The sequence below is a fragment of the Rhopilema esculentum genome, chromosome 15 (genome assembly GCF_057945365.1).
Source record: "Rhopilema esculentum isolate cy_ngs chromosome 15, ASM5794536v1, whole genome shotgun sequence".
NCBI lineage: Eukaryota > Metazoa > Cnidaria > Scyphozoa > Rhizostomeae > Rhizostomatidae > Rhopilema > Rhopilema esculentum.
In genome coordinates this window covers 9306991-9332505 of record NC_142829.1, presented here as the reverse complement: position 1 = coordinate 9332505, position 25515 = coordinate 9306991, and the positions used below count along the sequence as shown (strand labels likewise).

Sequence of the window (25515 nt, the reverse complement as noted above, 5' to 3'; positions counted from 1 at the left end):
ATTCAGTATTATTACTAATACCATGTCTTTTTATTCAATACAAAGTAACAAAACTGTTCTGTAAGTAATGAGAATATAATAAGCAAATTATTAAGAAACCAAAATATAAAAGCTTGTTAGAAACACGACGTTTTCATCATGTACTCATTGTCTGACTTGAGACGCAACTAACATACTTACAATGCTTTTATGTGTGAACATTAAATGGAGGAGGGGCCATAGAGTAACAAAGGCACCCTTACAATAAAACTGAAACGGGGGCCAATCTTAGCCTGTGCCCCAGTCCCCAAATGCTGCCACCAATCCGCGAACTGCAGGAAGGACGAATCCAATGGTATTTAGCATTTGTACCAGAATGGCAAGATGAAAGAATGCTAATTTTCCTCGTTAACTTGGGGAACAAAATGATATGCCTCAGGTGAATAAATTTTAGAGTTTATTGTAATAAGGTGAACTTCTTATGATCATATATTAAGACATCTTATGGTGGGGCCCCTTGGATCTGGGGCCTTTAGATATCGAATTAAAGTTCCCTAAACTGCGTTAAACCACTGAAGAGGAGGAGTTAAAATAAACGCTGTGAGTCATTGGAAAGTCGAAAAGTAAGTAAACGGAGGGGATTTAAAAAACGAACACTTTATGAAGGAAATTCTTTTTCTGAAAATTGCCATAGAATTTGGAAAATATCGTAGATTTTAGGGTTTTCATCAACGTCAGCAGAAATTTCACGGTTTCAGGTAAGACAAAAACTCGCTGTGCCACAACTTCTTGTCATTTAGAAAAAAAAGTTCCGGTCTAAAGCTGTGTGTTCAGCTTTTTTGTCTTCGTGGATAAGAATTTTGTAAATTTTCTGTAACTTTTGTAATTTTGTAGCTAAATTCATTCATAAGTTATCTGTCAAAATTCTGCAAAAACACAGTGGGTTTTTAACTATTTCTTAAACCAGATTTTTCAAAACTTAGTAAAGATCTTAAAAAGAGGGCATCAATGCTGCTACGGATCTTGAAAGAACAACTATTATTGACGTTAAACCTCGGATTCAACGTTGCCATCAATAGTGACTCGAGGTGGCAACGTTGACTTTTTTTATTTGTCACAATACAAATTTGTTGTCGCTTTTATCGTCAAAGAATATTAGATCGGAGCTTTGTTTTCCCTGTAAGGATTAATTTTGTGGCTTGTAATTTACCGTATCGTTAACTGGTTTGGGTTTAATCTTATGGAATTGGAATGAAGTGCTGGATACAAATTTTTCACATCTGGCCCAATTCTAAGCAAATTTGGCACATTTTGCATATATTGCCCTTTCCTATTGCTATCTACTTTATTTATGTCTCCTTCTGAAACTCCTACATTCCCATGTTGACTCTCTTCTCTTGCTGAATATTACATATTTTACCACATACCTATCCATAGCCATTAGCGCTGATCGCAGATTACCTTTCTCTGATGATACCGGCTTTTCTCTGCTGATTGGCCTAAATCTGCTTGAGTTGACCTCAATTTTACGGTAACTTAAGATATTAAATAACATAACACTAAAGTACTTGCCAAAAAAATCAGACTTATAGATTAATAGCACAGTTCATAGTTAGGGCCCTGAATTCCCTCCCCCTAAGCCTGCGCCTATGGCAGCAGGATTAACAATGAAAGGAGAACTACGAAGAACTTAAAACGAAGACGGACGTAATATCTGCAATGTACGAATATGTAAATACAAAGAGGCCACCGAAATCGCCTACCAAGCACGGGAGCAAAGCAACCAGAACCATGAGCCAGGTGGGGAAAGCCAACCCCGTACTCAATATGAGAGCGATCACAATGCTTTGAAACAATTGACTAAATGGAGACAAACTCATCATTTTGCGTCTTCCAAATTCATCTGATAGTGCTGCCATAAATGGCAAAAACATTGCTGTAACTAATGCCATTTCCACCAACAAAGCATCGATCCATAGAGTTGAAATTTCTTGGACTGTGTCGTATTCTTTCTTAAACGAACCCGTATACATTGCTGCACATTTTGTCTCGTTGTGTTTCTTCAAGCACACATTATCTAATATCATCTGTGGCATTGCAACCATATTCAGGAAAAATGCCAGCATTCCAAGAAACACCACAGGCTCCACGGAAAAAGGGGAAATTTCCACGACATAATGATACCTCAGCATAAAACTCAATAATTTGCAGTATTCTTCTTCTGCTGATATTGAAAGAACTTGCAAATGATTAAAAAAGTCTTTATCGCAGACTGTGATGTGATACATGATTTATTTCAAGCTGGATTACTTAAATATCTGGTCTGCTCACGACACTGCAGGAATCCAGTGAAAACGCAGTTAATACAACTAGTTTTAATCGAGTGCCTTGAATTATATTGTATTTCTTTTCAGGCAGATCTATGGATAAAATCGATAAAATGAAGGAAAGAGCCCTATGTTTTCTTCACAATGACCATAATTGCAAATTTACAGTGCATGCCAGTCGGCAACGTGCCAGTGAATTGTTCTGTTACAAATCACTTTTGTGAAGGAATTACTCATTTGTGTTTCTGAGGAAAATATCTAACATGTTTGATAATTCCTGCCACTTGTGAAAAATCTTGCTCACTTTCTCATCCTGGCTGCTCCTCCGATACACCTGTCTGTTAAACAAAACAATAAAACTGGATGCTTAGCCAATCAATGTACCAGGACTGAGAGGTTCCTTATTATCGTCGCTTTGCAGTTTTGCGATAGAGAAACAACAACGATACTTAAGTATACAGCAGGCTCAATCTGGAAAATTCATACATTGATCACAGGTTGCTAGTAAATGTCCTTTGCTACACCCAAATCCTCCCTCCCCACTTGTAAGTCAGTTGATGAGGAAACAATGAAATTATATTCCCACAATGGCATGATTCTCACTCACTTCTTATCCTATGTTAGCATCGTATCTCGAGTGGAAATGATGCAGACCTGCACTAAGAATTGCGATTGCCCCATTGCTATTTATGACTACTTGATCCGCGAAAATGATCCGCGGTCGGCGAGAATTTAGCTGAGCAAGAAGGCCCAATGACATTTTGCTCAGCAATTTCCTCACTGTGTGGGGCGGACGTAAGGTATCTCTGTACTGAAATGCTGAAAACTGTTTAAAAGATTGAATCCTGAATTCTAGCAAAGTGTTTTCGAAATAAGAAACACTTATCAGCTCTTATATCATCCTCATGACTTGAAGAATTACGTACCCAACTTTCGGTTCAAACAGTCTCAGGTCTCTCGAACAACAAACTTGGAATAGCTAAACAGATTAAATAAAATCTCCAGGATTTACAAAGGAAGAACATTCAAATACTACCTGCCAATCAACAGAAATTTGAGCTGAAAGAATCTTGTAGAATGAGAATCTAAAATACGAAGATCATGCTCGACAAAAATGAAAATTTATTTTCTTATACAGAAATAATTTGCTAGCTACGAGTTTACAGAAAGGCTTTAAATTTCAGGCAAATTTCACTTGAAGCCACTGCCAAAAATGATCAATTTTTGAAAGATTAACTATATATATGAATGTACTCACATCTTACATAATTTGTGTGTACCATTTCATGCCTAGCAAAAGTAAATGAATAAGATAAGCCACAATATTGACGAAATGGTTTTCAAAAGCAATTCTAAGCATGTGTAGGTTAAAAATCAAAACTAAATATTATCAAATTAAACTACAAATCATTCGACGGAATATGAGCTGTAGAAACATGCAACTAGAAATCCACTCCATTTCTTTCCCCTTACAATTCTTCGCCGTTGTTGACCTCGTTATCACTATCCATTCCATTGGTGAAAGTGTTCCATTCATTTTTGCAATAAACATTTGCATCATTTGTACAACCGAAGAAAACTGTGCATGGTGTTTGTGACTTGACACAGCTGCATCTGTTTGCACAGCAATGAGAACATTAATTAGTATTTTGTTTAAATATGTAGACAGGTCGTGCAGATACTTTTTCTGAAAGAATAAACGCACAGGAATTAAAAGTTATGTCTTTTACGCTTACCAGGGCCATTGCAGCGTGTTTGGGTGCTCCTTCAGTCAACATTATAAATTTACATCGTTTTGTGATCATGTTCTGAACAAAATTTCAATTCAGTATATAAAGATGTCAGAAGAGAGAATGCATTTGGTGACTGTGCCCCTCTTTAGCTTTTAAAGTATGCCTTTTTTTAAGAACTTACCTGTTGTGGACTTTCGGAAAAATCCCACGTTTTAGGAACAGATACAGTGGGCCTTTGCACCTGTAACATAACATTATCTGAAAATGTGCCAAGTTATATTCATTATGCCTATTCTTTTACGAGCTGAGATTTTTGCAACACCTTTTTACTTTCCAGTAGAACATCATCTAGTTGTGATGACATAGTGATGAGCCAGAAGTTCTATATATGGATATGTTTATGACCAGAATGTCAAAGATGTGCGCAAATTGCAACTACAAGGGTTTTTCCATCCCAAAAACCAAGCATCCTTTTGACTTTCAAACCTCTCGTCAATTCAAATAAGTTTCTAATAAATAACAAATCACTTGATAACGGGCTATGCTCGAAACGTCGTTAATTATTTTAAAAAAATTTTCCTGGTACAATTTACCTACATTGATCGTTATTTAAATTCATCATATTGAACCGCACGCATTTTAGTATATTTAAGTTTCTAATAAGGTTTGAATGTTCCAAAAATTTTGTGAAATATTCGCTGATATTTACTTTATAGATTTTCAAATGTCTGTCTTTCAACATGTGTATCTCAGAAACCACCTCTCTTTCCTTTCTGGACGATGCATCTAATTATAATTCTCGATGCATGATTTAATCTGTCTCATCAAATACCAAATGCTAATCTTCCCTCTTTATTCTTTCATAGATTTGTGTTGCTTCAGAAAAGGTTGTCTTGAAAGTTATTATTGCTCTGTGCTTGAAATTTATCACATTAATTATGCGAAAAAGCTGCTAATGATGACTTCAATCATAATTTCTTTTTTGGGGTTGCAAATATTTTTTATTAGATCTCTGGAGAGCTCAATTTCTACCACGCCCTTTATTGGACTTAACTCTTCTTTCAAACAAGCGATCAAATATTATCCATTTCTCTGGTGCATAAGTATTCTGTCGATATCTTTCTCAACTCAACTGAGAGAGCAGTCACTAGTCCTACTTCAGGCAAAAACACACATAAATTCAGCATTCCTACATCGTAAACAGCTACATTTTAAGGTACAGTGTATTAGTTTCGTTGCTGGATTGTAATAAATGAAAAATCTTTCCTCTCTCTCTTCTTTTCCTTTTTTTCTCTTGCTGTATCTTTGCTATAGGCTCATGGATCTTTCCCTAACGTCACCAACTAAAAAAGTATTGTACCACCTTTTTCAAAATGTTTTTTCTGTAAAAACTTTAGATAATGGTACGTTTACTTACTTTGAACTGTGTTTATGTTTTTATATATACTGTATCAGGTGATTGGGGTTCCTGTCCCCCCCCCAATCCTTCCTTTTAAGGCTCATATTTTGCAAATTGTTTATATGAATATGTTAAATATACAAAGTATTCTGGCATATACAGATGCTTTTGTTCAAAGAAACCTATCAGATAAATACATACAAATTTTATTTTTTCTGTTATAAAGTGATAGAAACAATCATGTTTAAAGATAAATTTGCCCTCAAAATCCTCAATGAATCCATATTCCCACCTACCAAAGGCACTAAATTAAAACTCGATAACTACCCTTTGATCTGTGGAGCGGCAGTATAGAGCAAGGCGGTTCTAAGTTGAATTCCCAAGTTTCTTCGAGAAGAGTGTACAGATCTGGAACTATGAAGGAAGCAAGGTACAGTGCATTATTTCTTTAATGCATCCAACAAGTCTTTGGTGATTTTTCCGTATTCTGACTATCACAACTGCATTAAGTGAGAGGTAAAGGCATCCAAATTTTGCAGATGCATCTTCAATAGCCATTCAATTTGAATGCAGCTACCATCCAAATTAACAGAAAACATTAGCCTTCTCTTTCCATCCCCACACTTTAATATATGATAGATTTATAGACTGTGAAGGCCTTTTCCACAAATGGCTCAAATCAACTTCCCGTGTAATATTGACTAGTTTGTAGCTTAATGCTGAAAATCCTTGTAAACAAGAACGTAATTCTTTTGAGGGTAGGATTGTTGTTGGTTCATGTAGAAATTTAATGCTATAAATTCTCAATAAAAATGAGGACAGCTCATGAGACATCGATACATGAACTGAGGCACATAACATAACTTATTATAGGCAAGCAGAAAAGAGCTTTCAAAGGGGGTTGGTTTGTAGCTCAAAACTGCCAACAAGCAGACTAAAATTACAAATGGTTCTTGGTAAACATGCAAAATGAAGTTATTTTATTCATATTATTATTTGAAACTACCCCAAATGTATTATGCTATTTAATATTTATCATCTCAAAGCAAATAAGATAACATAAAAATGTCGATGTTAGCATTGTATTTTACAGGCAACATGGTACATATCTGCAAGTCTAAGCAATCTTTTTTGTGGTATAAAATTTAAGAATGGCTTTGAAAAAAGTCTCTTGTAGATAGAATACAGCTAGAGAAAGGTTAACAAGAAAATAAAATAAAAATTATTAGTGGAATTTTTTGGCTCATGGCGTATAAGATTGACCATAGGTTTGTTTCAAATTTCATGAAGGTACTTGTTATATTTAGATCTTGATATATTTCTCAAGCTGAAAAGGTCCTAGATAAAAGAAGTTGTTACATCAAAGAAAGACTGTCTGCAGGGTCTTAACTGATTAGGGTATTTGTTGTGAGGATCTCCTGTAGCCATTGAAAAGCAAAACGGAGGAGTGGAAGATGGCATATCCCAGAGCTGGCAGACTTCAACAGTTCTATCTAAGACACTGATTGATTAACATTAACAAAACCTGGCATGTGCTTTCCTGCCTTGTTAAGATTTGCAATCTGATTCAAAAACATTTTAAAGACAACCGTTGCAAACTTATCCTTAATTTTGTTGAGAACAAGCATAGAAAAACCATCCAAGTAAGATGAAATCAGATATTTTTGGTACCTCATTCCGGCTTTTGCTTTCCAGCATATAACAATATGTAGATGTGGGGAGGGTTTTATTACCTAATACGAGCTTTTTGCTGTTGCTGCAGAGCAATAGAGCAGAAGGGCAATGTAAGGGTGATAGTAGTAGATCATTTGAAGGCTTAAGACTGTCTTAGTCATGAATCCCTTTTAGCAAAAAAAGGAGATTATCGCATCAGTAGTAAAGTATTAGATCTCCTTCATAACTACCTTTTAAATAGTTGGGGGAAAGTAAGTAGTAACTTCAATTGCTGGAAATTCACAGTAACTGGTTTTTCTCAAGGCTCATTTCTTGGGTCCCAATTGTTCAATATCTTCATTATTGACTGTCTGTTTTCCTATACAAAGTTCCCAGATATGCAAATTGCTTATGATGATACAGTTTATTGCATGTCGCAAAGACATTGAGGAAATAAGTAATTGAGTGTTTTGAGTCTGGCCGAGAGAAAGTCGGAAGGGTAATTTTCTTTTAACAAAGAAAGTCAGATCATAGTTGATATAGTGTGAACCAACTATGGTCTGATGAGCATTTGTATCTGAATGAAGCGATATACGTCTTCACTTATGCAAAAATTTTGACAAATTTTTGGTGATATTTGACATTTCAAAGATTTCCTTGAATGCTGGAACGCAATGCATTGGATAAAGTGGCCAAGTGATGACGTATTAGACACTTTGTAACAAAGCATTTCAGCGCGTTCTTTGTGTTGTATAGACATAAGTGAAAGAATAAATATTATATCATAAGACGTCATCATATTGTCACTCTGGCAATGTGAAAATAAATGATTCGCACAGCAAAGTTCTAAAATTATGTGGAATAGATGAAATTTGAAATAGTTCAACATTTTGTGTTATGTCTTCGCTGTTTTACATTATGTTTCTGGGTTGTGGTATATTTAGGCAGTAAAGAACATTCGTTTTGGTTAATAAGGCGAACTGCTTGCACGAGAGCACACCAAAGTACATTGATTGATTACTGCCAAGAGCTTGCGGAAATGAATATTGTAAAAAACTGTATAAAGCATACACATCATCATGAAAGGTCTTAGATAAGTAGTGGCACTGCTCATATTACTCTTTAGTCAACATTTAGAAAAACACATGTATTCGTGTTTTTCTTAGGCAAACTAAGAAACAACTGAGTTAAAGACACGCTGAAGGTAACGCAGAAACGTTTCCTTGACTTTGCATTGACAGTTCATTGAATATCGTTTGATTGTTTTTGCTGGGAAACTTCTGATAATGTATTGCAGTGACGGAAAATGAAGGCAAAGTGTGGATTATCCAAGGCAAATACATCATTAAGAACCTTTTAAGATCGACTGTGCCATTCACCAACAAATCACGGTGGACGAAATATGTAAACAAAAATAGTAATTTGCAGATTTTATTTTGTGTTTCAGGAAAATGCGATTATTCAGTTGCTTCTCTTCGTTTGTTGTTATACGAGCCGCCTACCAGTTGTTGTGTAGTCAACACGACTATTCTAACTAACACATGATGTAAACAGCGTAGTCCAATGTGTTAAAATCATTGAAGGAGACTTCATTTGGGACGTAAAAATCAACATTGTAAATGAAGAGATTGGATACTACGATGTTTTGAAAGTCGTAGCATCTCCATAAGGATACAAAGGTTCTGTGAAACTTTGCATTAACTACAGAAATATTGTTTCCCTTTTCTCAAACAAAATATTACTTGATGCAGTGATAAAGCTGACTATTGAATTAAAAAGGGCATAGTTAAATGCCTGTTCTAGAATTTGATTGACTAGATTTAGCTAAACCTAGATGATCTCTGCCGTGGCTTGACTTCTCTGGCCAGCAGGAGTATACATATAGCGAAGTGTTGTGGTTCACAGCTTAAACTTTCATAAAGTTGGTTAAATTTTCAGATTTAAACTAAATTGACGACTCTATGACTTTTCGAATATAAGCTGTTGTTCTACTCCCAACAACTGCTTTGCTAGGCAACAAATATTTATGGCCACTTTGCTTCAGCCTGTATCAAGTGAATGGTCCTAAAGCTGAATTCATTTGGTGACAAACACTTTTGATATCAAAATGTTTATTTAATGTCATAGAAACCAACCTACTACCATGAACTTATCAAAGTACATTGTTTGATGCAGGAGAGTTCTCTAATGTTGATAATCACGGTCTTAGTTATTCACCTAAAAGTTGGACGCAAGAACAGTTATCCAAATAGACTCTGAACAACTGCCTTTGCAGCATTTCACTTAAAAAATGACAGATTTGGCAAAAGAAGTAAGGCCTAGACTTGTTTATTGTCCTGAGACGTATGACACTAATCCTTTGAAGCAAATGTTATGTGTAAATCCCAATCCCCCGTCCTTTTAAGTGTTAAGATGTATCCTCAGAGTCACACTTTAAAGACACATTGCTGTACAATATGCTTTAGATCTGATCTGGTTTTTAGATCTGATTATGAGGCCACAGGCCTTTTTTCTGTCACGTCGAGCTTCAATGTTTAATTCGTGATTCCGTCAAAATTGGTATTCAATAGCTCTCTTGCAAATATTCACCTATTTCCATTTAAATCTGTCCTCGTTTTTGTAAATAAGCGTTTTTACCAAACACTGATATTCTGAAAGTAAAGATAGATCAATGGATACTCTGCCAAGCTCTTTTGAAATGTCCAACCCTGCTGGCAAAGAAAATATTACTTAAGCATCATAATATTTACCCAGCCTTTCTTTGTTAGAAAGCGATAGCAATAATAGAGATGAACGATAAACTCATCTAAATCTTACAAAATTTGTTTTCAGCAACCAAAAGAAGAGCAAAAAAATTTGGTGTTTTGAAAAATATGGAATTTTCAGAATCTTCCAAGCTTTCAACCAAATAGAAACACTTACACCAGACTTTAACAAAAGCTCAACAATATGATCTTAATATCGGTAAGCAATAACTTTATTTATAAACCACGTGGGTATATTGTGGTGGTCTAAGGGTTTTGCAGTAAGTAGCTTCACAATGATTTGTTGGTCTAGATAAATTTATTTTGATTATATCGCCTAAAAACATACATATTGCATTAGTTGCAAACAACCAAGTAAGAAAACTTGTTCTACTTTTTAGTAGCGATGCAATTTCTGTCAAGAAAGAGAAACAAGATGAGAGATAGCGAGAGGAGGAACTTTTAAGGGAAGAACTCTAAAACGGGATTTTCTCTACTTTTCCACAAAGACCCTAGCCTCTGACTCAACATATTGCTCCACTTACTCTCCTTGAAGACATTGGCCACTGAGTGAGTGAAACGTTAGAAAGCAAGCCTTCTTACATAAGACAAGGAGTAAATTCTATAGCTAAGCTACTTGCCTCGAAATACGACATTTGTTAACAGTTGAAACCCTTAGGGTCGTTATAAATATCATTAATTTCAAAACACCAGTTTCGACGATTTCGTTTTTCTATTCGTTTATCTATGCGGGTGTTTGCACAAATACAGATGCTTTGCGAATGATGTGTTAACAAATATTTTGCAATGTTTGAGCATTCTGCTTACGAATTTACCGAGCAATCTTTCTATATGCTAAACATCTGTACTTAGTTTACAGAAAAATTGCAATCTCGCACATTTGACAACTAAATATGGAAGAATGCAAATTACTTGCAGAGCAGATGACATGCTAATGTAAAAGACTTAGCAGTAATTTTGAATATTGAAAGCTGGTCATAGATTAATACATTTCAACGTAAGTACAGGTTAGACATAGTCCTTTTCTTGTAAAAAGTCGTCAACATAAAATGCAAAGCAAGTTGTGATGGCATCTCATTTGGTCATTGGGGCAGAAAATTGATGACAGAGAGAAAATTTCGTCAGCTTTACATTTTCTAGGCACGCCTTCAAATGCACAGTCAAAACAAAGGTGTTAAAGCAGCATCTCTGAGCATGCATACAGTGTATAATTACTTTACAATTTAAAATGAAAAATTGTTTTCTCTATACTCTCCAGTCGTATCAGTGTTCTACTTAAAAAACATTTACTCAGCACTCTACAATTATCGAAACGAACAATACCCTCGTGTTTAATGGGGAATAATTGTCAACTCGCTAACGCTATCCCAAGAATAATGCATACAATGATTAGGTATTATACAAAATACTAACTTTAATATTTGAAATATTCAGTGCACGGCTCGTACTATCTGAACCTGGGTATTGCGCAAAATGAGCATATAATAAAGTTTTTTATTGCAGCCACATATTACGTGTTGAATCTTTAATTCAAATGAAAATACAAAACCATTTTCTATTCTAATTGCAGATGGAAGTAACAGCTAAATCGCCATTAACACCAAGAGGTTTATCCTGTTTGGCTTTTGGACGCGCTATTTCCTCCATCGCGGCAGAATTTCTATTGATCAAATATTTAAAGGGATAATCCCAACCTGACTAGAATAGATCAATCTGGCGAGTGTTGAATAAGAATAAATTGGAGAGAAATCACAGCATCGAGGTTATTGGAACAAGACGAGTGACACGAGAAGAAGGTAGGTCGTCTTAACAATATTACGAACATTTTCAAGGCTTTGAAAGTTGCATTGTATTCTTAGAAACTTCGTTCAACTATCAAACAACTTGCTTTTGATAGGGAATTCAGACACCGAAAACTTCAGTAAATTCTTTCTTTCTTCGTGGGGTCATTTCTAAACGAGAAGCCCGAACACTGAACATTGTTTATTATAGACTCCAGAACCAAAATACACAACGAGAAACGGCTATTGTCGACACTTTTGAGCACTGGTCCTCAATCACGGCAATGTGTGATTATCGTTAACAAAGAGCCTGTGTTTAAGATACAGGTAAATTTCCACAAGCATCTAGTATCTGATCAACTCTCAAAGGCATCTAGCTTGCTGAAAACTTCAAAGGTAGATTTTTGTCAGTTCAAGAAGACAACTTAATGAGGGCGGTTAACACGTTCCAGCACTTCTACCAAATGGAGATGGATAGTGATGCTCACTACATGGGTAATGATACCAAAATGACTTCAGCGCTTCGAGTTTGGTGCGTGTATACATCGTTAGGTTACGAAAAATCTCGCATATTCAAGATCAACTTGTTAACTGTTGCCGTTATGAATAGTATATTTGCAGTATCTGCAATAATCCTCAACGCTTTGGTACTGACGGCATTTCTTCGAAATCGCAATATTCTAAAAGGCTCTAATATCATTCTTTTTGGGCTATGCATAGCTGACTTCGTCAGTGGCGTCATTGTACAAGTTCCTATTTCCGTTGTTCTCTTCATGGTTTTCGCTCGTGGAAACGAAGGCATGGATTGCATTTTATTAACCTTTGCCTCAATTTCAGGATATATATTTGTTGGGATCTCTCTTTTGACAGTTTCGTTTGTTTCTCTCGAAAGATTTATCTCAATATTTTACCCGTACGTTTATGAGCGCGTCTTTACGAAAAGTACAATGGTGTTCGGTTCTATTCTCATCTGGTCTGCGATGATAGTTCTGAACTTATACTGCTTTTTCGCGCAAGAGAGGATGGCATTTTATGTAGTCCAGAGCGCCGTTATATCTTTAACATACGTATGGACAATTATTGTCTACTTCAAGATTTTGAAGCAAGTACGTAAAATAACGAAAGCGGAGGCAGAACTTACGCGGCGCTTTCAGAAGAAAGAGGCCGAAAGAGAGCTGAAGGCGAATCGCATTGTCAGGTTCGTGATCCTGTCTCTTTTGACTTGCTATTCATTGCAAGTAGTTGTTGCCATGTTTCAATCACTGGGCGGCAATATACGCGTTATCGACAATTACGTGTATTTTTGGTCGTTTACGTTTGGGATCGTCAATTGTAGCCTTAACCCGTTGATCTACTGTTATTGTAACTCGGAAATCCGTAAAAAAGTTTACGAGTTGATTCGATTTGCAAAAAGAGGCATCGAAACTTCAAGTGAGACTTTCAGGCCTACACATAACCAAGAACCAGTCGGAAACAATTGAAGCCCGGATTATTATTGTGGGATTGTATCTTCAGCAGAAGTCCAAATATCATCGCAGTTTATGGCGACATATTGGAAGACACACGACAAACTTGTGCCATATAGCAGAATTTCAACGGCACTTGACACGTAATTCAAATCATATTGACATTTGTCCACCTTCGTGACAATGAAGGGAAGATGAATGCATGACTGTTAGTTGCTCATTACTTAACTTCAGATGCAGCTGAGGAAATGATCATTTACTGAAAGGGGAAACGAACAGTGTACGCATTTACTTGAGCCTTTGGACAAAGTTTCATGTTTACCATTTATTCGAGAGACTTTAATATCATATAAAATATTTTCGTAACTAGCTACAAAATATATCACATTATATAGAAAGCTTTAAATCTATCTCAAATAAAGCTTTCATTTAACCATTGAGGAGATGGCAACTTATTTTTGTTTAAAATTGATTATCACTATAACTGTAATCAATAACAGCCTACTTTGATGTATTCAACGAAGAAAGCTGCAAAAAATAATATTCTCATTACTCTGCGAGAGAAAATGACAGCTGTTCCTTTTCTAGCATTGTACTAAGGCATCGCTTTTAATATTGAATGGTTTATTCATAGACTGCCAGTGAATTGTATATCATTAGGCCCTGTGAAAGTAATATTACACAATGGTCATGGAAATTGCAATAGCTATACCATATAACAATAGTTTGTGATACAGATGCAGTTATAAATGAAATTGCAAGATAGCTTTTGTCACACAGAATTTGAGCCATATGTCTATTTTAATCTGCCAGTAGTCGAAAAGTGGAACCCTCGTCCGTGTGTCATTGAATGACTAAGATCGAAAGAGTGAAGTCAAAAATAAGCAGAAAAAGGGAAAAGACAACGTTGGTTTTAAGGGGCCAGGGGTGTACACAGATGCAGAAAGTGTTACCTTAAACGAACTTGACAAAAACGACAAATAGCCGATATCAAAAGTAAAAAATCTTAAGATGAAGGCCCGACTGAATTTTTACTACAGTTCTTCTTTTATGTTAGGTTTTTTACTTGATTTGGGGTTTGCAATTGAAATTCCTTTATTTTTACCGAACGATTCCTACATTCTGCGAAAAATTATTTCAGATGGTCGACTTTTTTATAACACAACAATATTGAAATCACAACACTACAAAAAAAATTTACAATACCACAATATGGTAACAAAACGACGTAAGAGTAACCCCCGCTGGAGATCTGAACAATTTATAGTGATTTGTATGCGGCACAATTCCATGAAATGCAGAATCTGACTGTAGAAAGTTTCATTGCCCATTCAGCAAAAAGATAAAGGTGGTTCGTGATAACAATATCAAAATCAACACCAATTTAATTTTTGTAGAAGCGATCAATGGTGGCATCAAAGGCAAGTCACTTTTGATTGGGGAGGTAATTAGCCCCTCCCCTAAAGTGTTAAAATATTCGTTATTCTCCTTAAAATTGATAAATGAGCGTTTTGAAGGATTAGATATCTGGGGTAACCAGAATTTTTAGAAGGGAATAGCATGGAAATGATGCACCAAGAGGGTCTTTTTCAAATATTCAAGGGTTTCACGCCAAAATAAAGTAAATCGAAAAACTTCACAGAGGAAAAAGATCAGAAAGAGATGAATTAGAATTTGTCAAACTGAAGCAAAATGTTAAATTTCAAGATGGATATCCACGACAGTAAAAGATAAAAAATTACAATTTTCCTATTAATATCTACTTCTAATAAAGCAAAAATCACATAGCTTTAGGAACATAAAATCATAAGGAAACTTTCAAAAAGTCAAATAACAAAACATTAAATTTAGTCCGCTCTATCGCGATAATTCTATTTTCTGTTTGCCTGAATTCTTTGATCTAAACTAATACTAAACATCATATGCTGTTTTTCTACTAACTGCTCTAAAGTGTTTATTCTTTGTTTTTGCGAATCATCAGGGCCTCCATTGACCGCTAGCCTCGTCTCAAAGTCCAACTGCTTCATTCGAAGCTTTTTCAAGTCTTCACCTCTGGTGTCGAATGCCATCGCTACCATGAGCCTGAATCCAACGCAAAAATGTCAAATTACATCTCTCTTATTCAAGATCAAAATTAAATAAAATTCTTCAACGATCATAAAAAAACGGAAACCGTTAAAAACCAGCTAGAATATTAAGACATGTATAGTTTATTCTATTGAATTTTTTGCTACGTTCCTGTGTTGAAAAAATCGGTAATATTTGGACCAACGTTAGTTTGAGTTCAACATTTTGCGAAGGAGATTGCCAGTGAGCTTTCATAAACTGCCATCTAATAAATATCCCGAACAAGCTATATTTTTGCTTAGTAGAAAAAAAACTAAAATCAAATTAAATCCCAATTTTTAGTATTTACACATGACATATTTGCTGGTCAAACAAGGTGCCAAATCAAGTCTTCTTAAATTTGACCAGACAGAAAAACAGCTGTATAAATTATTCAATTAATCTTGCTAATTAACTTTTTCAAAGATTATGCATGGAAAATCTTAATCGGAGCCTTACTGGTAGCCGAGTATTTTTATCAGAGAAGGCTCAAATCAAATATTAGTTTACCTGACCAAATGACCTGAAGTAGATTCGCATATAATTTTTTAGCTGTACGTGGCCATGTCCTTGTCAGAAAGCAAGCAGAAAGTACAAGATTTGAAGTTACCTGGCTACTTGCCAAATCCCCCCTCTCATATTTCTTGGGTATCGAGCATTTTTGCTAATTACCAAGTTTACATGCTATGGCTGGAGCACTGATAATGCTAAGCATATCAGGCAAGAACAGTGGGCAAGAACATAACACCTATGGCCTAGAATTCTTCTACATAAATGCAACGATATTCAAACCAATACATGTCACTAACATCAGCAGTAAAAACTGACTCGACTAGCCCAAACCAATTACACAAGCCAACAAACCTACCATCCACAGTAAAAACAAACATCAAAGCCCTAAACCGACAACGACACACAAACTGACCCTACCAGTGCTACCAGACAATTAGGATAACGAAACAATTTATTGGATAAGAAACAGCATTCATAAAATTAAGTAGCTGACCGAAAATCTGAACAAATCAAATGCTTCTTTACAAATAATTAAGTACCTTTCAAATTTGCTTCTCCTGTTGATGAAGTATGTGTACTTTGGAATATATACAAAACGCTGAAGGAAATACTTTGGCAAGATTTCTTGAACGCTTTCAATAAACTCTAGTTGCTGCTGAAGGATGCTGACAGTCGCAAGATTACGAATGTTCTCAATATCCCCAACCGCCAAACCTACCTAGAAAATAACACACAAATAACATCATCTACAATCGAAAAATACCAGGACAAATACTTTGACACAAAAAATTTCGCATTGGACCAACTTTCAGGGGTAAAACCCCTCCCCCTTATGGCCAATATTTTGTCTCTGACAGACACACATCCTTTAATTATTAAAATTTTAGACCTCGTTCAAAACTGCAAATTTTTAGAGTTGCAGAGAAATTAAATGTCACAAAATGTATGTGACATCTCGTGGAAAATATGCCAGTATTTTGGAGGAAAATAGCAGGGTAGTGTTTAAGTGCTGAATAAATGCTTCGTGTCATAAAAAGCCTTTAGCTGAAACACGTAAATAGCAGATTACTATTATCCATTAACGCAGAAAATGCTTCAACGTAAAAGGTGTGACTGTAAGTGCCATTTTTCTGCATGGCATGACAATATGAGAGAACAATTTGTCAACAAAGAAAAAGATATGCCTATTCAAAGAGATAAATGGGTAGCGAGCAGCTAAAATTAAAGATGCTTGTAAAAATAATAGTGCACTCACCAAAAGATTCGTGAAAGCAACTGCAACCAGGAAGACAAAGCAGATGAATATCACGTAGGACAAAGTTGGGTATGGAACATACAGGATGTTCGATCCATCTTTGGTACCAAGCCGAGAACTGATAGCGTCCTCAAATTCAAACTCACCAGTCACCATAACTAAAACTTTCGATACACTGATGAGAGGGCTGCGAAAAGCTTTCTGTCTGATGAACAGCAAGTAGAACGACAAAGTAAATGAAAGAATTATCAGGCCAAACACCACCAATAGTTTCAAAATTGTGATACACACAGTAACAAACATGACAATGTACAGGCGGAATAGCGGAATCCGTTGCAAGAACAGCAGTGTGTTTCCCCAACCCAGAAAAATGCATATGATTCCTGTCTCGTACAAGTTCTCTGTCACAGTTGGGTTAAATATGAATTTTATCACAAAATATAAGGACGTGGCGTATAAAACAATTTCGATATAGTTCGCAATACTCGCAAAGTATCTCCAGCCTAACACCACAAACTGCAATAACTCTTTCAGTATTTGTATGGCGCAGAATATTAAAATGAAGTAACCGAACACTTTTCCAATTTTTTTCGATGAAGGCAAATTTTCGATGAGTTTCCGGACTTCATTTGCTTTTAAGTCTGATGTGGTGTTCAGCTTTGCCTTTTCCACTGAGATAGCTATGAACCTAAGGAAAAGCATTGAAACCTTATTGACTATATAACAATAGAGACAAAATCTCAAGGTCTATATACATGTTTGTGTCAACTGCATATCTCTTAAAATAGCATATTTCTTCAGTGTTCTAATTCCAATGTCGAGCAAAAACTTTGTACACGGTTAAGCGAGTTGAAACATACATAAGGTGTCAATGAACAGAAAGCTAAGATTCCCAAATGCATCTACTTAGATTTTTTCTGATGACGGTAAAGGGAACTGTAAAATAAACTGAGTAGTGAGAAAATAAACTGAGCAATGTAAGATATTTTGAAACGATTTAAAAGTTATCAAAACTTAAAGTACAAAGATTTGGATATCTGTTCATAGTGATATTTGCATTAACGTAAGAGTGCTGTGGAGTCTGAAACAAACTGCATAGCATTAGACCCTGTTTACACGAGGCCTGCACCAGATCGGATCCAAAACTATCTTGATACTTCCAAAGTGCTTACCGTAAATCCTCGAATTAACCCCCTGGGGGCTTATTTAGTTTTGATATTTTTGAATGGGGGTTATTCGGGGGGCCTTGTACGAGTGGGCTTATAAAATTATAGTATTCCTTTATGAACATTATCAAAAGTATGAATTTTTGTAGTAATTCAATAAATCGCCAAAGGCAACTTCGGATGGCAAAAACAACAATTCGAGAGGGGGTCAATTCGAGGATTTGTGGTAGCAGTGGGGCTTATTTGAGGGGTGGCTAATTGACAATTTGTAGTTCTAGGGTGGGGGATTTTTCGAGGGGGGGGGGGGACAATTCAAGGTTTTACGGTATACGGAACAGATCCAAATAAACATAAGCAGACCCAGATTAGACCCACACAGTACACCTATATGCATTTTAAAATTGGCACCGACAACCTTCTTTAAAGAAAACCGTCAAGGTAGGGACGTAAAAGGATCCGATCTGGTCCACATCCAACAGTCAACACAGGATCCGGGCGAGATTCCATTTATACAGGATCGCCTGTGAAAGAGAGCCCCACGGTGTTCGGATAGCGATCAAAAAAGTTTTAATAAGTTAAGATCAATCCGTACTTCTTTGAAACGGATAGGATCCACTCTTGTGCAAACGAGGTCTTGAGAAATCAAAATCATTATGTCAGAGAAAGTATGTCCTTTATGGTTTAGTCAAGACAGGTCTCATGGAACATTTCGGCAGTTTATATACAACGAATATACTTACACTTTCCCCTCCAGCATTATGAGTACAGTCAAGGAAACGATGAAAATCAGATATAGGAGAAAGCTCAGGTAGTAAACGTATCTGCAAACACGTTGCCATTTAATCTCGAATAAACTCGATATAATGGGATGTGACATGAGACTCTCTCTGCCAAACTCCGCCAATATATTGGGAGCAAAATACAGTCCGTTTCGACTTTTTTTTAGCACTGCACACGTGTCCGAGAGAATTGACTGCGTCTTAGGACACTCTTCCAAGAACTGATAGTCAAACGTTACGGAGAAATCTGGATGTTCTGGATGATGATCTGAAAATTTCGTTGATCGATCAAGCACAACCTCTGCTTGGTCAGGGTACCTTTCAACTAGCTTTTTCATAAAATGTTGCCCGTGGCTATCTTTGCTGGACATAACTTCTTCCCATCTAAAAGAGAGACAAATTAAGCAAGCTTTCACACTTTAGAAGATTTAAGGAAATTATGGCTGGAGAAAATTTGTACTCTAGGAAATTGTCACCGTCATCCAAAAATTTCGTTTTTATGGACAGTCAACACAAACTTGGATAATGACGGTACTGCACGAAGATACTCTCTGTTATCTATTGAAAAAGCTGTTTTTGCCTAAACATTAAAAGATCTGAAACAACTGCAAAAAGTTACCTATCACTCTCTAAAACTGCTTTACAGACATCAACTTTGCGGAGATCGATTGCCAAATCAAAAAAGTTGTCTCCGTCCTCATTTATTTGCCTTATGTTAGCACCTAGCTCTATCAGCAACATGACACCGCTGACATTTCCTGCTTCAGCAGCAATCATCAATGGGGTATTGCACCAGTCATCTTCTTTGTCTAATTCTGTGCCACTCTCCAGCAGGATCGCTAGAATTCTAGCATCATCATGAGTAGCTGCGTGATGCAAAGCAGTCCAACTTGATTTATCAGCTAGGCCGACGTCTCCACCATTCTTAAGTAATACCTCACAGGCATTTCTAGAATGGCGATCGCAAGAGCAAATTAACGATAAGAAAGGATAACAAAACTTTGCCTAAGCGTCACCTGACCCAGTGATAAAAAAATAGCGCTGATATGTAATTAGCAAGCAAATTCTTGATGTGTACACGCATATTTATGGCCCAATGCGTATCCTTCTGACGGTTAATCATAACGCCCCAGCTATTAAGTGAACTTTGTTAATAAGACACTACCCTTTAATAAGCCTTCATCTGCAGAGGACAATTGTTGTGTTAAAATAAGCCCCATGGACGCTTTATTTAGATACTGCAGGAAAATACACCATGATTGATATTACATTCTGCGGAGAATGAAAAAACTAAAATAGCCGAGGAACTTATGACAGCTACAAGCAAGTAAAATAAAATCTCCATGTTGAAACTCTGGAATCGCTTGTGGTTTAAAAGGCAATAAAATACCAAAAAGGTGGTGGTGTATGAAATTGAGGCAAGCTCAACATTTTCCCTGAAACTTCTTCTTTGATTCCTTTCTTGTTAGTAACGAACGTTTCCTTCCTTACTTTCATTCATTATTTTTACCCTTTCAAACCTGCAGACATCAAAATAAGACAATAGTCTTCACGTTTACTTTCAAAACTCAGAAACCTTCCTAGATTATCTGTGGTCAGACGGTCTCTAGAAAAATTACAAACAAAAATTGTTTATAAAATGCTGTAAGACATATAGATTTTCTACAAACGAGAAGGCGATCGATATAACTGCTAATAGCTGATGTAAAAATGAGGACCAAGGCAATAGTGTGAAAATATAAATGAAGACAAATCTTCGTTGAGATTTCTCGATTTCTTTTAAAACACTTTCAAAACACTTTAATAGTGGAATTTGGAAGTACTTACAATAAATTACTTAAAAAATGACTTACAGTTGTTTTGCGATAACAGCGACATGTAATGGCGTTTGCTGGTCCTGATTTGTATAATAAAGAGTTTCTTTCTCAGCTTCTTTGGCAAGCACTTCGATACATGACGCATTTCCATACTTCGCTGCGAGGTGCATGGGGGTATCTCCATTGCAATCTTCTTCGTTCAATCGCATTGTTTCGCTCTTGAATAATCTTAAGATCTGTTGGACAGGAATGTTTACATAAATAAAGCTTCTTTTGAATATCATCGTTGATCTATTTTTGTAAAAACGTAATCCAAATCTCAAATATTGAAGATTTACTGCAAAATTGAAGATTACTATCTGTGAAAACACTTGAACGAGTTTTTGCTGTGCTATAAATATCAGGAGCCTGGCAAAGAAATTTCCAGGTATAAAAAATTGTTTAGAGGGTAGTTCATGTGTTTCACAGGAACTTTTTTGCAATACCTTTGTTAGACTCACTAGTGAAACTTAATCAAACCTCTGCATGTCCATATTGTGCTGCATAGTGAACAGGGGTTCGATCTTTCATGTCCACATCATAAATAAGAGTTTTCATACTTTTTAGAAGCAAGGACGCAAGCTCATAGTTTCCACTCTTAGCTACATAATGAAGGCTGTTCTTCAAGTTAACATCTTTAACACTGCACGTGGCTCCACATTCTAATAACAAAACAGCAATGTCAGCACAACCATTTATGGCAGCAAGCAGAAGGGGAGTGAGGCAGAACTCATCTTTGGCATCAATATTTGCATTATATTCAATTAATGCATGTGCTATATTCCTATTACCAGCTTCCACTGCCCTGCAAAAGAAAATTTTTTCTTAAAAAAGGTTATGAATAAAGCAGTATTGTGATGATTCTATTAAATATCATTTTATCTTATTACTTTAAATCCTATAGATATACAGTGAGACAAACATTGTCATTAACAATAATAAAAATAAAAATTAACAGGGAGCTCTCATCACAGAAGTGTTATTCAGAGAGGTCCCATTTGAAGAGACTGGAGGGTAGGGTCTAAAAAAGTGATCCATATTCTTTACAATTCAATGCAGGGGTCCTTCAGGCTTTCATAAGACAGATGCATATGGCTGCAGCCCCCTTGGATACACCTAAAACTGCCACTAATTATGAAAAGAAAATATCAAAGGTACTAAACTGTTAATAAGTTCCTACCTATATTTACAAAATTTCTTGCAGTTGAAATGTATTTATGGATAATAGAATGAATGGTGATTATTGAAAATTACAAATTTATATGTTGAATTTTCAAAACACAATCAATGCACACAACTATTATCAATCGATACCAATGCAAAGCTGTCCGTTTGTGTCTGTCCTGCAAATCAGTTGGTACTCCAGCTTTGAGCAGAAGCTTCACTGCATTACAATTGCCACTTGATGCAGCTAAATGAAGCATAGAGGTATTGTTTGATGTACAAACTAGAACATCACAGCCCATATTGATAAGACCCTCCATGATTTCAACAGCCCCTAACTGAGATGCTATGTGAAGCGCTGTTTTTGAATCATTTCTTCTCCGATTGAGTAGGCCATCGTGGAAAATTTTTGAATCTGCATATGAATACAACAAGAATAAGTAAGATCTCTTCATATGAAGGTCATCTAACATCACAGTTGACAGGTGGCTAGCCTAACAAAGGGCCTATTTCATTAGGGTGTGGTAAAAATATTTTCGTGTGCACCCACAAGGAGTCGCCAAAAATACATCCAGTTGATGGCAATTCATACATCAATCAATACACAAGTGAGCAGCAGTAATATTTCCACTTTAAATCCAAACATTTTAATGCATTGTGATGCTTAATTTTGTAGTCGCCGGAACAAAAATAAAGATAATTAACATGTCAATGGATAAGGTAATTTCAGGTGTGTCTAGATATAGCTCCAATTAAGCCACCTTAGGTATATAAAATATAAGAGGCTCTCTAGTTACCAGGGCCGTAAATCTGTCATGTGAATTGGGGGGGTCAGCAGAACGAATGAATATAAAGTATGCAGTGGGTCATGGCACCACAAGGGATTTATGGTATGTGTTATGGAAACAGTCGAGGGGCAAATTACTTTAAAAACAAAAGTCAATATTCTTGGATTTCTCAAGACTTTCTGCTCTATAGAAGGTATTTACAGATATTCCTTAGTACATTGACTTGTGTGTATGATTGGATGGATAACATTTTTCAAAGACGGATCCAAGAAATTGAACCTTGGGAGCTAAAAATCAAGTTTACTGTCGTAGGAGGACCCACCATGGTTGGGTCCGACACGGGAAATTTTTTTTGAAATTTTACCTTCTAGAAAGGCTAAAAAAGCATCCCCCAGACTAAATTTAATAAAATACTAGAATCGCTCAGGATAGAAAGTTCAACGTTTCTCAGGCCATTTTAGGCCATTGTCACACATTGTGTAGGCCATTTTTACACACCAAAAAGAATACATTTTAATGATACAAAAAGTGATCTACTAAATAAAAGTAAATAATAGACAAATAATAGAAATGTATGTAAATAAGTTAGTAAATAGGTCAAATAAAATGACAGATTGCTCTCTTTTTATTTCATACTCTGTTTTCAAAAATAAAACGATAGAAAACAGTAAAAAACGGTAGAAAACAGTAAGTTTTTATCTTGTAAAAATTATAAAAACCACTCTGCTTACAAAAATAACCTTAGTGGCTGAGGTTTGTTGCAATAACACAGAAAACGTGGTTTGGTTCTAACCCGGCTACCAGGGATTACCTTCTTTCAAGGAAAATGTTTTGCTCCAGATTTTTGGGGGGGTCTAGTCCCCCCCATCCCCCCAGGATTTAAGGCCCTGCTAGTTACAAAATATTCTTATTTTCCAGAAACGAATCAAAATGAAACAAATGAAAAATGTCTAATACAAAAATTTCACTAATTACATACCCTTAATCTGCTCCTTTTGTGAAAAATATGACTGAATAATTTGGATGATAGATGAATTTTTCTCAGCAGTAGCAAGATGAAGTATGGTCTCTCCATGAGAATTGGCAGTTTCAAGTTTAGCACCGTTTTCAAGCAAAACCTTGAAACTTTCAAAGTCATTCCTTATTGTTGCATAATGCAGAGCTGTATTCATTTTCATATCTTGAGCATTCACCTCAACAAAATCTGTTTCTAATATCATCTCAACAATTTGGGACAAGCCATTTTTAGCAGCTAAGATCAATGCATTCAGACCATTTTCATCATAGATGTTTGGATTGGAACCATTTTTCAGCAGCAGTGTGGCAACTTTTATTTTTCTATGCCTAAGAAAGAAAAGACCTAATATTCAAAATTTTAATTATCTGTATCGTTGGAGGGAAATTCATATAGGGGGCTGCCCATTGTACTCTATCTCATTCAACACACTATTTTGAAGGAAATATACTAAAGTTTGTCATTTATCCGGGTGTTCCAGCTGCTCTAGCCCCACCCCTTTTTCCTACAGCCCTGGACAAAAAGAAATATTACATTTTGCCTCTGAGTTTATTGTTTTCCTTTGCCCTCATTATTGTATGAGTTTAGGAAGGAGAGGGTTTGAGAGGGGAACTTAACAAAGAAAAATGGCTTATGTTAATTTTCTGTTTCAAACTGGAAGAGGCCTTATGTAATGAATTGCATAAAACAATTAGACAAATGAGGGCTTCAATGGGAAAGCCAGTGTCAAAAATTATGATTAGGTAAATATGGAATGGAGGATCCAAATGATAAATTGGGAGTTGGCTTGGGGGTACCAGTCTTCTAATAATGCTTCCTTTGAAGACGTATAAATTAATGGCTTATTAAGAACAAAAAGTTAAATAAAATTCTCAGTTAAAAATGTTATCAAATGACAACGTATAAAAAGACCAGTCACTCAACGATTGACAAAATACTGCGGTGGTGCAAAGAGCAATCAACTCATTCTCCTGCATATAAAAAGATGCATAATTGCAAATTGTGCTACTGACTTAATGGCAAGATGCAAAGCAGTAGAACCACAGGTTGCTTTGAGATCCAGTGACGCCCTGCCACCAATAAGCAAGGAAGTGGCCTGTTCAAAACCGAGCCTAGCCCCATAGTGCAAAGGTGCCATTCCTGTTTCATCCTGACGGTTGATATCCTCATCATTAACAGTTGCTAAAATTTCCTTCACTGTCGCAATATCATTTTCGGTGACAGCTGTATGCAATGTAAAGTCTTGAACGCCGTTTCTCCGTTTTATCCCACGGTTTAAGCGAGATTTTCGATTCCGAGCCAGACCAGTCGTTCTTCTTAGCAGCGAATATGAACCATTGTTCCTTTTGGGTACTTCTAGTTCATGATTCGCGCCAAAATTATGCAGCTCCATTTGTTTTCAGTTTATGTCTGCATTTAACTTGTTACTTTGCAAAACCGACTGTTATTTGGGCTTGATAACGAAACTCTGTCAACAAATGCCTTCTAAAAAGGATATGAGGTACTTCCGTCTTTGTAGGCGCTATAGGCGTGATATTTGTTTCGAATTATCAATTTATCAAGCTGTGTGTCAATCATCCTATTATTAGAAAAACATAGTCTGGGATGTCTGGGACAAGTTCAGCAAAGTTATGCCACTCTGTGGTTATGCTCAAAAGGCATTGGAAGCCTCGTGAGATTGACCGAGCCAATATTTTCGCAGATGTTTAAACCATACTTTTCGAAACAAAACATGGGCAAAAAGATCAAATATCCCATGCAGATAAAGGA

At 36.1% G+C, this 25515-nt stretch overlaps 2 protein-coding genes across 3 annotated transcripts; one reads left to right on the top strand and one right to left on the bottom strand.

The window, feature by feature from the left end:
- Positions 1-10546: 10546 nt before the first annotated feature.
- Positions 10547-14661, top strand: LOC135685334 (uncharacterized). The gene is made up of 3 exons (XM_065201243.2): positions 10547-10853; positions 11427-11652; positions 11754-14661. Exon 3 carries the CDS (start codon positions 12066-12068, stop codon positions 13116-13118), a length of 1053 nt encoding a protein of 350 aa, XP_065057315.1. The 5' UTR covers positions 10547-10853; positions 11427-11652; positions 11754-12065; the 3' UTR covers positions 13119-14661.
- Positions 14662-14798: 137 nt separating this feature from the next.
- Positions 14799-25269, bottom strand: LOC135685333 (transient receptor potential cation channel subfamily A member 1). Of its 2 annotated transcripts, none has more exons than XM_065201242.2 (10): positions 24759-25269; positions 23710-24074; positions 22093-22357; positions 21259-21583; positions 20776-20975; positions 19542-19871; positions 18884-19306; positions 16978-17665; positions 16262-16440; positions 14799-15185 (listed from the first exon to the last, which is right to left on the bottom strand). In XM_065201242.2, exons 1-10 carry the CDS (start codon positions 25136-25138, stop codon positions 14975-14977), a joined length of 3366 nt encoding a protein of 1121 aa, XP_065057314.2. In that variant the 5' UTR covers positions 25139-25269; the 3' UTR covers positions 14799-14974. The 2 variants fall into 2 exon arrangements, with proteins under 2 accessions (XP_065057314.2, XP_088968756.1); XM_089112630.1 differs by having other exon boundaries at positions 24670-24896.
- Positions 25270-25515: the final 246 nt, after the last annotated feature.

Excerpts from the sequence above, each read along its gene's own strand:
- LOC135685334 (XM_065201243.2), top strand. The coding sequence starts at position 12,066 with ATGAGGGCGGTTAACACGTTCCAGCACTTCTACCAAATGGAGATGGAT.
- LOC135685333 (XM_065201242.2), bottom strand. The coding sequence starts at position 25,138 with ATGGAGCTGCATAATTTTGGCGCGAATCATGAACTAGAAGTACCCAAA. Across the intron at positions 24,075-24,758 it reads GCTTTGCATCTTGCCATTAA|GCATAGAAAAATAAAAGTTG; the intron begins GTCAGTAGCACA and ends TTTCTTTCTTAG. Across the intron at positions 19,872-20,775 it reads GCTGTTATCGCAAAACAACT|AAATGCCTGTGAGGTATTAC; the intron begins GTAAGTCATTTT and ends TCGCCATTCTAG.